This window comes from Lissotriton helveticus, chromosome 1_2 (genome assembly GCF_964261635.1).
Source record: "Lissotriton helveticus chromosome 1_2, aLisHel1.1, whole genome shotgun sequence".
NCBI lineage: Eukaryota > Metazoa > Chordata > Amphibia > Caudata > Salamandridae > Lissotriton > Lissotriton helveticus.
The window spans coordinates 311,882,516-311,895,264 of record NC_136058.1 but is presented as its reverse complement, the minus strand read 5'-3'; the positions used below and the strand labels follow the sequence as shown (position 1 = coordinate 311,895,264).

Below are 12,749 nucleotides of genomic sequence, written 5' to 3'. Positions count from 1 at the left end.
CCCTCCCCGATCCGTGAGGCATAGTTCCATATGGGCATCTTGCGACACGTGCTGGCGCTAACCCTGTTCAACACCAGCCGGCGACAAGTGCTGGCACAAATCCTGTTCAACGGCAGACGGCGACACGTGGATGAGGGACCATGACTACCCTTCGGACCAGTAGGTCTCACATCCAGCACCTAGTCGCGAATCACGAATGGCAGAGTCCACATCAGTGGTCGCACGGAGAGGAGTAAGAGGAAGATGCAGCTCAGTCCGGATGAAAGCCGGGCCATAGTCATGGAGGTGACCGAATACGTGGTGACACTGAACCTGAACTACGCAGGCCGGTGGGCCACCAACCAATGCCGGCGACACTCGGTGAATGGCCAGTGCTGACCGCTGCCTCTGGCCTACACGGCTCTCGGCCTAGGCTGCGCTCGAGTAGGTCACAGATTTGGAACTGAACATCGAGTATGCAAAGGCAGATTACATATAATTGCACGCAAGGAGAGGCATAAGAGGATGACACGTTGCATCTTGGCGGAGAGAAAAGGATCATCGTTACGGAGGTGATCGTACACTACAGACAACTGCCCTGGTATCACTGACTTTGTGCATCGTGAGCCAACAACAGGTGGATGTGGGACACTACTGACCATAGCCTCCGGCCTACACTGCGGTCCAGTAGTTCACAGAGTCATGATTTAGCAATGGCGGAGTTCATATCAGTGTACTGGCATCATCGCAGACTGCATCCCCTCTCAGCCCCGATGCCACTAAGTGTGTTCCCCGACATTCATGGACACTCTCTGGTCGAACTTTGGTGGCGTCTGAGCTGACTAGGGGGCAGTTTTCATCCTCATGTAGCTAAGACCGAATTGGTGGTGGCAACGATGCTGTAGCATTCCACTCCTCTATTTGCTGCTTCCGGATAAAATCAAACCTTCCGCATCATGCCCTGGAGGACAGCTTCCACTGTACCCCGCAACCCTCCGCAACATACACCTCGGACATTGATGAGGAGCCGCTCAGGTCGCATGGCCCATCTGACTGCTCCGCAAGTCACCGTCCTGTGGCTGGGTGCCTGTGCCGGCTGCAGTTTGCACCTAAGGCTAAACCCCACAGAGCTGCACAATTAAAAATAGGGGAAAGACCAGTCGTACTCAAACCATACTAGTTAGATGACTTTGTGGGTGCTGTGATGAACCAACTCAAATGGTTGATAAGCTTAGAATAACTGCCCTTGAATCTTGGGTAATCTCTGTCACCAAAGTTAGTCCGCATTTAGAACGCCCCCAAGTAGAAGCCACATCCTCTCACATGGAACTGCCCGCAGGAGTTGGTATGCCCGGAACCTCAAAATCCTTGATCCATGGAAGTATTTAAGGCCCCCCCTGGGGACCAGAGAATGCAGGGGCAGCTGATTTGAAGTGTAACAACCGTACAATTGACACCACCCTTCGAGATGCTTGAGGCACACTGACAAGAAGTAGAGTGGTTGTCTTACTCCCTCAACAAACCAAGGACCTTGTGACAATTGATCTGCCTCCGGAGGCGTATCCCTATGTAGTCGTGATGACTGGGGTTCTTGGCTTAAGGGATGGGCAGAGGGAAACCCACACAGAGTTGAGCAATAAGTGCTTCAATTGGCTGGCAAAATGTAAGAACTTTCCAACCTCTATGGCTAATAACATTCTGTTCACTCGGCATGTGGGGTGGCTTGGGAAGGGGGCAAAGAACCACCCCGGAGAAGGCATAGTTATTAATTTTAGAGATCCTGTAGTTTTCCATCAATTGTTATGCAGTAGTAACCCTGGATTTGCAAGGGGTTCTGGGGTGTGCTTACTTCCCTTGGGTTCTTTTTATGAGCCCTCCATAGAACCCCAAAAGAGGATCCCTCAAGCTGCCAATAGCCCTGCTTCTTTGTTCCCCTTGTACCCTAGTGTTAATAAGCCCCAGCTAGGAGATTTGTATGATGTTTCAGTGTACAACAGGTTCGCCCCCTGGATCTTGTTGATTGACTTCAAGAAGGTGGTAGTTATAACTTTGATATGTGTGCCAAGGAATTTAACAGGGTAACACATAGGAAGGAGACACTTGCTTGCTCTATAGTGTCCTCACATGACACAGAGATGCCAACAGTAATAAGAGCACCTAAAGTTGTAGCTACTAAGGAAGGGGCTTTCATTGGTCCATATTTGGGGGCCAGAACACTGTCTAGCATTAATCCTACTGATTTTAATATGGGATACCCCTGAAAGGCTGGTAAGACAATAGATTTATTGGGAGGAAACGTAAAAAGAAAATCGGTGGAGGGAGTCCAGTAGGCTTTCCATGGGGAGTTGTAGAAAATTAAGTATACTTTTACGGAACCCTGCTGCCCTCGCTCTAAATTGGGGTACCCCATTAAATTGGGGTGCCCATTGGGCACCCGTATCAATACTTTTGATAGTTGTCTATGTTGAATAGTTGAAATGTGGCAAAGTCGAGAAATGTGCTGTCCCGGCTTTATCACATATTGTGTTAATGCCAGGTCCCTTATGATATGGATTGGGGTACCTGTGGGCTGTGTGGTGTTGGAGATTGAATCAGTAACGGAAGATATTCCTTGTGTAACATTCAAACTCCCCAATTGATCCCTAGCTAATATTTATAACATTATCTCAGACCTTCTGTTAAGCACCATGATTCTACCACCATTAATGTGCTATTTACACAGATAGCAGGACTCCATCCTCACATGTTACAAATATTGAGTGGTTATTTTAATTGTCAGTTTGACCCCTTAGATTTGGCTAACAAACATTCCCTGTCGGAGGAGGATATGATTTGGTTAATCCCTGCCCTCACTATTACCCCAATCACGATGTGGTCTCCCCTGGCAGTACAATTAAATGCCTTATCCCTAAACTGCAAGATTCGAGCATGCAATGGAAGAACTAAATCTGATAGAAAGGGTACATATGCCTTCAACATAATAGGAAGCACTAGACTCATTGATTATATCCTTTTAGATGTTAAACGTTGGCCTTTTTTTTGCAAATTTGCCCGTGGCGCCCAGGTATGATAGTGATCACAATGCACTTGTGATGGATTTTGAATTTCCAATTGCCAAACCCAGCTAGCTCTCTCTCAGCCGCTGGTAGGGAGGTGTAAGCTTACCAATTACAAACGTAGAATTCATTAGTTCACAATGGGACATCAGAGATGGCTTTGAGATCCATGTGTGCTAAGGCGGGACATGCTTTGGAGGTATTTTATAGCCTTAAGTTAGGGACAAATGAGGTAACAGCTGAACTTAAGGTTGAAGATGTACATAACTCTCTCTTTAGCAGCTTAAAGGTGGACTTATTTAGAGAAGCTAGCACCTAAGGGTTAAGGGGTAGTGTACCATCCTGGTTCAATAAGCAATGTAGTTTGGCCAAAAGTGCTCTGGTTAGCACCATCAAGAGCAATAAGAGGGAAGACATCCAAGAAAAGAGAGCTGCAAACAAATCTGTTCTTGCAATGGCATTAAGGGAAGGTATAGCCAAAACTGGGGACTTATTTTAGCAGCAGCTAGAGAAAATAATCAAATCCTATTCTTGAATTTAATTTGCTACTGGGAATAGGGAAGGGAAATCTAAAATTGAGAACAATGTTGCGGCTGAGGCTTGGATAGCCGACTTTACTAATTTATATATAAAAAAAACCTGATGAGGGTATATTCCCAGAACCAACAGTTATCCCCTTGCATTCCAAACCAGGGAGAGATATAGGAGGATTTCCAAAGCTACCGGCATTGATAAGATCCGTGGAGACTTGTTTTTGTCAGAAGTCAACGTTTGGACACCTTATTTTACTGTGGTATTTAATGCAATTTTAAATGGAGCAAGTATCCCCAAAACATGGACTGGGGCTGAGATTCTTCTAATTTATGAGAAGAGCTACCCATTGGACCCTACCAACTATAGGCCAATCAGTTTAATAGATACAACTAAAAAACATTATACTAAGAAGGCTCTAATATTGGCTTGAAGACAATGATATACTTTGCCCCCTTCAAGGGGCTTTTGATCCAATACTTCCATCGTTGATCCAATCTTTAGACTGCAGATGATTTATTGGAAGACAGTTAGTTTTGAGAAGGGAAAACTTTATGCAGTTTTTGTTGATCTCAGAGCAGTGTTTGACTTGGTCCATAGAACCCTGTTGTGGAAACATCTAGTTGAAATGGGCTATCCAGCCTATCTTTGCAGTATAATCGAGAGGTGGTATCAGAATAATTACGTGCAAATTAGATGCGGCAAGGTGGGTGAAGTTACTGAACCCATTCCTATTAAGTGAGGCATAAGACAGGGATATATATTGGCCCTCACCCGAATTTACCTTGTTTTTGAATGATTTAGTACATTTTTTTAAAACTTGTGATAATAATGCCCGTCAATTAGCAGGCATGAGGGTTCCGGCCCTCATGTTTTCTGATGATACTCTTTTGCTGTTCAAGTCTCCAATGGGACTTCATAAATGACTTGATGGTTTTAGTAGATTCTTTGGGATAAGGGGGCTGGAAATCAACATTAGTAAAACTACATTTATGTTCTTTAACTCTTGTCCTTCTACGCACTCAAACCCCACCTTAGATGATGTCCTCTTAGAGCAAGTACACCTCTTTCACTACCAGGGGATTACTCTAGACGAGAAGCTCGCTTGGTCAAAATAAGATTAAAATTGAAGCAGCAAAGTGGGGGGTTGAAGCTATACAGGGGGTCCCATTGTAAATTTGTATTGCCAGTTGGCCAACTATACACATACCAGGTACTTCCTGTTTCCCTTTATGGTGCAGAGATATGGGGGCACAAAAATCTAAAACTTTGGCAATGGTAGAAAACAGGTTCATAATGCAGGTGCTACCCGGTCAGCACCCCGTTAGATAAGGTGAGGTTTGATCTGGGCCTCCGCCCCAATCACTGATATTGTTGCAGCGGAAATCCTATGGTAATCTTGCTTAAATTTCACGGTAATCTTGCTTTGGAAAGTCGCTAAAGGTCAATGGATCTTTACCACCGTTTATGACCAGGGAGCTTCCACATAAACATGAGCAATTCATAAAATGCAAATAAACACTTTAGCCAATAAGGAGAGTTGTGAGTTGTTTTAAAGGGATTCATTTTCCAATCAAAATTTAAGAATCTGTGACTCATCATTCAGTAGTCAGGTATCAATCAGGTTACAGAATTGAAAACGGAAAAAATAAGTTAGCACAAAGCATCATAATTTGCAAACAGCGCGTTCCATGAAGGAAAAAAAATCTATTCTAAGACAATGGGACTCAAATGATGTCAGTCTGAACTCCTGAAAAGTTCTAGAAGCAAGAGTGAGTTAGCATAAGCCAATCAATAATTAATAATTTCAGAATCTCCCATCAAGGGAAACAAAGAATAGAGCAAATATGCATTGGCAAAGCCTATTAATCAAAGCAATAATCAGAATGGAACTAAACCTACATCTAATCTCCATCAAGGTCTTCCCTCTCCTTCTCTGCATCTGTCAATCACTTCTGCCCTCCTCCCTTCATTTCTGCGTCAGAGTCTGAAACCCCTCTGCTGCCTTGCGTCTCTAAATCTCTGTCTGTCTGTCTCTCTCAAAGGGCTCCGAAAGTCTTCCTGCCTGTGTTCTGGAAAGCATCCTCTCTCCTCCCTCTCTGCTCTCTGAAACTCCTAACTAGGAACGCGTTTATCAAATAATAATGTTACAAAGCATGTGGCGTGACGTTCTCTTCCTCCAGCTGGAATCCAGCATTCTCCAAAAGGATGCCTCCACCCATCTGCAGATTTCATATGTCATCTCTCGGACAGGCAAAAATCCTTCCCACGGTACATTCTGCATCTTATTTAATACAATTTCATCTCCTAACCTTACTGTTAAGAGAGACATTTTATTTCTAACTACACACATAACATGAGCTGCAAAAAAAACTTTTTTTTAATTAAGCAAGAAACATTAAACTTGGTAATGCACTTTTAAACTACATGTTTTTCTGTTCTCACTAAAGCAAAGAATAAATGAGGCTTTGTTCAACATTTCCAGAGACTACAGAGATAAAGCTCAGCCCGAGGTCACAGCTGTAAATTATGCCACTGTTCTCTTCACAAGGAGAGAAACACATTCCTTTGCTTATCTTTAAGGTCTACAGAAACTAACACAGCAAGTGGAATCACAAGCTGGTTCTGGTTTCTACATTATAAAATGTTGTGCTAATTCAAATACAAGTTATTTTCTACTAAGGCACATTTAACAGTTTTCACAAGTTATAGTTACATTTTCATTGTGAGAACAACATCTAACTAAACACATTTAAATCAAACTATGAATTACTTGCACATGGGTTACATAAATTGCTAAATGAAAGTGTTTGGCTAACATCTGTGAATTTCTGAGTTCATGTTTTCACTTTGTGGCACAGAAATGTACGTGTCACTTTCCAAATGCAGTTTTTCATTTCTGAAGCAAAGGCAGGTTTTCCATTAATAAAGAAAGCACAGGTTTAGGCTTTTTCAATCCTCCTTCTGATGTTTTAAATCATCAAACGTCTGAGGATTTGTAATCATCACTACAAGTTCATTCAACACATGAGATCAATCAGATCATATATAGCCAAACTCAAAAATTCAGTGCAGAGTTCTGTAAGTTCAAATTTCTAAACAGACAATTCATAAACCTACTCTGTGTTCTTCTAAGAATGTTATCCCTCACTCTTCTTGAAGCTTTTTCTCGGACCTAGGTTAGTCTTCTGTAAAATAATTAACTAAAATAATAAAGTCTAACAGAACAGTTTTTTTTTCTTCTTCATCAATAATTGTTTTCATTTCAGCTTTTGACAATTCTCAGTAATTTTTTCAGCTTTGCTCAGTTCTCTTTTTGTCTCAAGCTTGAAATTAGGGTGGCTTATACAGTTCAACTCCTGCATCACACAGTTCATCCATTGTGATGTTCAGTGCTTTGTCCATGCAACATGACCATTCAGGTGCTGGATATCTCTGATAGAGCAACATCGATCTTTTGGACTTTCTCAATCCAAGCCTTCCACCGTCACCTTCACTTTGTTCTGATTCAGTCGTTTCAGCTATGAGTGCAAATGTTTTTTCAGGGGAAAACTGCAGGCTTTTCATGTAAACCTTTAGCCAGCCTTCTTCCACTCCCACTCGTGGGCCCACAGCACTAGTTCTTTCATCAGAGGTTGGACCTGGCTCTTTCACCACTCTGATATCAGTTTCATCTTAGCCAATTTCCACTTCTTACTTTTCTAGTCCCATCGTGGTTTGCTTTAGTGCTGCTTCAGACTCAGTGTGTTCCCCTACAGCTTGAATGACCCTCTCCCGTGGCCTTTCGACCACTGCTGCCATCACTTCTGGAAGAGGAGCTGTTTCATCAAGGGGACACGGGACCCTACGAGCATGGAAGACATGCACCCAGTTCGGAAGGCCATCACTCTTCACTGCAATTGTTGTGACCAGGATCACTTGGAACAGTCTTTTCCATTTTGGTTTCAACCAAGTCTTGGCAACATCATCTCTCAGATCAAGGTTGTCACACCGTTCACTAAGCAGATCTCGTGTAGCCACTGCAACTTGGTGAGAAACTGTATGCGCCACATCAGCCAATCCTTCACAACAATGGCTCATCTTCTCATCTGCATTTGTCACAGGTGCTTTTACTGGTACCTCATCAAGCCACTCCAGTGATGTTGATGAGGCACAGTCTTTTGTAAAGCGAGACTCTATGATGTCTTAGTGTTGCTCAATTATGCTTGAAACATCAGGTTGATAGCTACAGTCCAATACTTGTTCAATCTGTAGTTATGCACACATCGTTTTCTGGACATCATTGATAGAGTGGGTCTTTTGATCTGGTTTTAGAGAAACTGGCAATCTATACCTGGAGACTGGTTTTTGCAAGAACACATTTGCTACCATGTGGTTGTCATCTCTTCTGATTGTGTAGGAATCAGGCATTTTGATGACAGTGTCCCTTTGCATTCTTTTGAAGGGACCTTTTGATCTCCCTATGTGACTCAATGTAGCGTGTGTTCTTTTCCCTGCATTCCTTGGTTGACATCTCACATCTGGATGACACTCTTCTTCTGCCAGCTTCCTAAATATTTGCTGGTATCTATATTTTCTAAAGAGAAGTTTCATTGAATCCCTCTCTAAGTGTGTACGTCCATGCATGTATCCTGTCATTGGCAACGACAAACGGTCTGGCAACATTGATTTCCCATCAGCTGATACTTGGATATCAATTGTATTTTTCTCAAAATCTGTGCTGATCCATCCTTATTGTTCTTCCTCTGAAACAGTTTCTTGTACACCCTTCAACTCTTCACAAGTGTTCGACATTGAAATAACATTGGATAGACAGTGTCATTCTCAGATTCACATGTGAAATTTCCCTTAAATGTGTAAACCAGCAGGATACTATATTGGGCAACCGAATTATCATCTATCTTTCCCATTACAATCGTTACTCCCATTTGAGCAGTTAGACTGCATGCTTTGGTAGGGGACATCCAATTTTGTATCTTGTGCTGAGGTAAATTATTGTAAAGATTATACAAAATAGACATGATCGGGCTCAATCAGGGGTTCATCATTAATGCCTAACCTTGGCTTCATGCATTGATCCATGACACCTAGGCATTCAGGTTCAGCTTCATTTCAAACATTTTCCTTTACTAGCAGTAGACTCGATACATTTGAATTTTGACACGTTTCAATCTCAAGATTTTACAGTAACAATTCCACAAAACGAGAACCCATTTCAGTTACTGGACATTCCATCATTATTTTCTCACTCTTTTTCTGACTGACATCAACCACAGCTACTAAGTTAAGGCAGCTGGGCATTTCTGTGACAATGGGCACATGGGTCATTGGGAAACACATCACAGACTTTTGAACATCTTCATGTTTTTAAAAAGACACTGAGAGAACGCAGCCCTCCCTCTCACTGCAAATTGGTGTATATTCTTTTGAATAAACTTGCATCCCTAGTGCCAGGGAAGAAAACATTTTCTCTTTTGACTCTAGGCATGCTTTTGTGCAATCGTTGTCCAATGGAAGCGGATCAGACACATCCTTGTGTGTCAGCCTAAGTAAAGGCTTAGCCACTGGGGAAAGGTTTGGTGTTAACTGTCTACAGTAGCCTGCCATTCCCAACAGCATTCTGACTTCTTTCTGAATTCGAGGTGGATTCATCTGGTGAATTGCTTCCACCTTCTCTGGTGACACCTTTCTAGCCCCTTTTTCAATTATGTGTTTTAGATGTTGATCTCCTTTCTGGCAGTACTCATGACTATCCTCACATAATCTCACTATGATATACACCTGACAAAAATCAATAACGGTGAGCCATTCTTCAGTACATACAATTTGAACAGCTACACTGGGTGGATTCAGTTCCACAGGACAACATAGATCAACAATGCTGCTCATCTTCTGCACTATTCTGTACTTCTCATTGGGTTTCTTTAAACCTGCGATCAGAGAGTTACATAAACTTCCAAACTTTTCCTCCGAAAGTCCCATGCTCAGTTTATCTTCAATTATGGGTGAAATACCTGCAACTGTCTCTCATGTCGAATTGTATGATGGTGTTGCTGTATACATGGCATCTGATTCTAATTTGACTAAGACTCGTTCTGCACTTTTTATTAATTCGATAACTTTCGTTGTGAGCTCACATACTACTGGGTTCAATGTTTCTTCCAAATCAGAGGGGATTTTTTCAACTGTCATTTCGTAAACCAATCCTTCAGCTGTCTCTTGTTGGGCCACTATAAAGTGTACATTCTCATCAGGAGGGGAAACATCATTAACAACACGGTGTTTACACCGCATGACCTTTACAACGCAAGTCATTACTACGACTTGCGCTGGATTGCGCTCTTGGTTACTGAATAGTGTGATTTTGTATTCCAACACTTTCCCTACTGTTACGTGGCCTGGAGTTGGAATAGAAAATCATAATAATCCTCAATCCGCGATCTCCAACGCAAGTCGTTGTAACGACTTCCGCTGTGAAAACCGCAATGTAAAGTACCGCGTTTAAAATGATCGCGTTGTACTGTCGTACATACCATCAGGAGTCTGACATTCAATATCATCTGGGGTACAGTAAATTATGCAGTTTAACTTGCACCACAAATGTTTTCCTGGCAGACCTACATTGCTTGAATCACATAGAAAAATTTGATAACTTTCCTCAAATGAACCTAATTGTGCTAAACCCTGCTCTAAAGCTGAGTTTACAATCTGTCTGTTTAGAACTCCTAAAACCTGGGCCTTTTTCCCTAAGTGAGGTAGGTCTGGAACTTCCACTGTTCTCACAATGAATCTAATGATCTCAGAAATGTTGGGGCCAAAACTGTCACTTTTAAATACAGTCGTCTGTTGAAACGTGTTCTGATTTTAGTTCTGAAAAGAATTCAAATTTGCTTTGGACAGCTGATTTAAGTTAGTTTTAGGGTTTCCCATATTTTGCGGGACCATTTGGGCTTGGAGAATTTGTGTCATTGGTACCTGTTTCTGAATTTACATGTGCTTTTGCTGAACTGGCATCTGCATTTCTCCCTGTAATTGTACCTTTCCATTTACTGCATCAGTTTTAAGTCTACACTTCCTCTTCCAATGCTCAAATCTGTTACAAAGATGGCAAAAGGGCACGTTCTTCAACATTGCGACATCCATACTCCAATTTAGACCAACCAAATCTCCTCTATCTCTGTCCTGTAAAACACCAAATCCTCCTTCAGCACCTTGTACTCCTGCTTGTGGAACCACCCCTTGTATCTCACCTTCATTCTTCACAATCCCATCTATCAACTGTCTTTGTCAACCAACCACACTTTGCTGAAAGTACACACCGATCTTACCAAAGATCATTAATCCAATAACAAATTGAGGCACAAAAAAATCTCATGTCACTAACATCAGTACACTCTATCTTGCTGTGCTGTTGAAAAACCCTGACACACTCTTTCACAAAATACATGAACTGATTCTTTTAGTTCTGGTGAGGTTCTCTTGATCTTTACCCAATTAAGATCTTTTGGTGATACTCGGCCCTTCAGAAAAGTAATCACTGCTTCATTTTGAAAATGGTACATTAGTGAAAAATCTCTCTCATTGTCTCCTCACTTGGCCCTTGCACAACAACGTTACATTCAGACCACAATTCAATTGGCTCTGCAGTGTCAAAGAACATTTTGAAATCAATCCACAACACATTTGAGATTTCAACAAATCCATCAACTTGTGTGGCACGCACAGGCTTGTCTCTCAACTTTGGAAATTTGTTTACAAATGCTGCAACTTCACCTTTGTCCCATGGTACATGAACATGCAATTCTCCCACTATTTCTCTCAATGGATAAGCTGAAGCTTCACCCTCAACCTTCATTGTTTTCCTCAACTAGGTCTGGTGGTTTATTTTTCTTCTCCCATTTCCTTGCTAGGTCAGGTGGTTTCTTTTTCTTTGCATGTTCCCTTGCCCACTTGTCTCCTAATTTCTCAAAACCCTTTCATTCACAAATGTATTTCACCAATTCTGTAATGTGTAATCGCATTTGTGAAGAACGCGTTGTCTCTATTGCTTAATGTACCCTGAAACGTTTCTGAAATTGAAAACTTCCTGAAACATTAATTTCATCTGTTCGGGCCAAATCAGTCAGTCTGTCACGTGTAGTTTCTGCACATTTTGTAAAGTCTTTTTTCTGATACTGGTTCAAATTCCCAAGATCTAAACCTTCCCAGACAAGTTAAATTTTTAAATTTGAAACATTAAGTGGTCTCTATTTTTCAGGTTCTGAGTCAATTTGTTCTACCACGCTCTCTGTCCTTTCAATCCCTGCTGCTTCCTCAAACTGTGGTCAAAAAATCCCATCTTCAATTAATTGTGTTTCTCCCTTTGCTGTTGGTGTTGTAAAGATAATTTTCCTCTATGTTTCAATGCCTGAACTGTCTGGGGCAGTTTCTGTTTTATAATCTGTGAATTCTGAGATGTCAAAATAAACCCTGATGTAATTACTCCTTCTACAGTTCTTTGAGCTTCTTGAGTTGGGACCATATTAATTTGGACAGTCAATATTTGTCTACGCATTGTTTGTGCAGCTACAGTTTGTAATATTTGTACCGAATCAGTCACAATTGGAGCATTAACACCTAGAGGTATCACTATCGGTATCGAATCAACGGGTGGTGGGGCAATCTGGAACGTCTGTAAAGTTCCCTCAATCTGCATTTCCTTTGGTTCAACAGAAGCAGTAGCCACTGTTGAACTTGCTAGTACACTGTCATCAGAATTTGTACTGGGGACCACATTAGGTGGAGGACACTCAGGGCCCGATTCACAGAATGAACTTAAGACTCAATCCTAAACGTACTACTATTTTGGTATTTACAGAATGAATTTACTACTTTTGGTATTCACAGAAGTTAGGATTTTGTCTTAAGTTTGTCTTAAGACAGACTTAAGACAAAATCCTAAGTTCTGTGAATACCAAAAGTAGTAAGTGCATTCTGTGAATACCAAAATAGTAGTAAGTTTAGGATTGAGTCTTAAGTTCATTCTGTGAATCGGGCCCACAGTTAACAATGTATCCAATATTCCATTCCCTAAATCACTATGGGTTTGAGGCTTTTTTTGTCATCTATAATTTCCTCTTCCTGTATCTGATTCTTTACCCTTTCGTCCTCTCTTTCTTTGTTCTTGACATCTTTTCCCACAAG

At 41.6% G+C, this 12,749-nt stretch overlaps 1 protein-coding gene across 1 annotated transcript in view; it reads left to right on the top strand.

Moving 5' to 3' along the window:
• The window catches only part of PRDX1 (peroxiredoxin 1), a 119,391-nt gene extending 112,536 nt beyond the window's left edge, over window positions 1-6,855 (top strand). Inside the window, exon 5 of the mRNA XM_078671869.1 lies at window positions 6,836-6,855. Within this exon, the coding sequence (XP_078527995.1) occupies window positions 6,836-6,855 (20 nt within the window). The remainder of the gene's footprint in view (window positions 1-6,835) is intronic.
• Window positions 6,856-12,749: the final 5,894 nt, after the last annotated feature.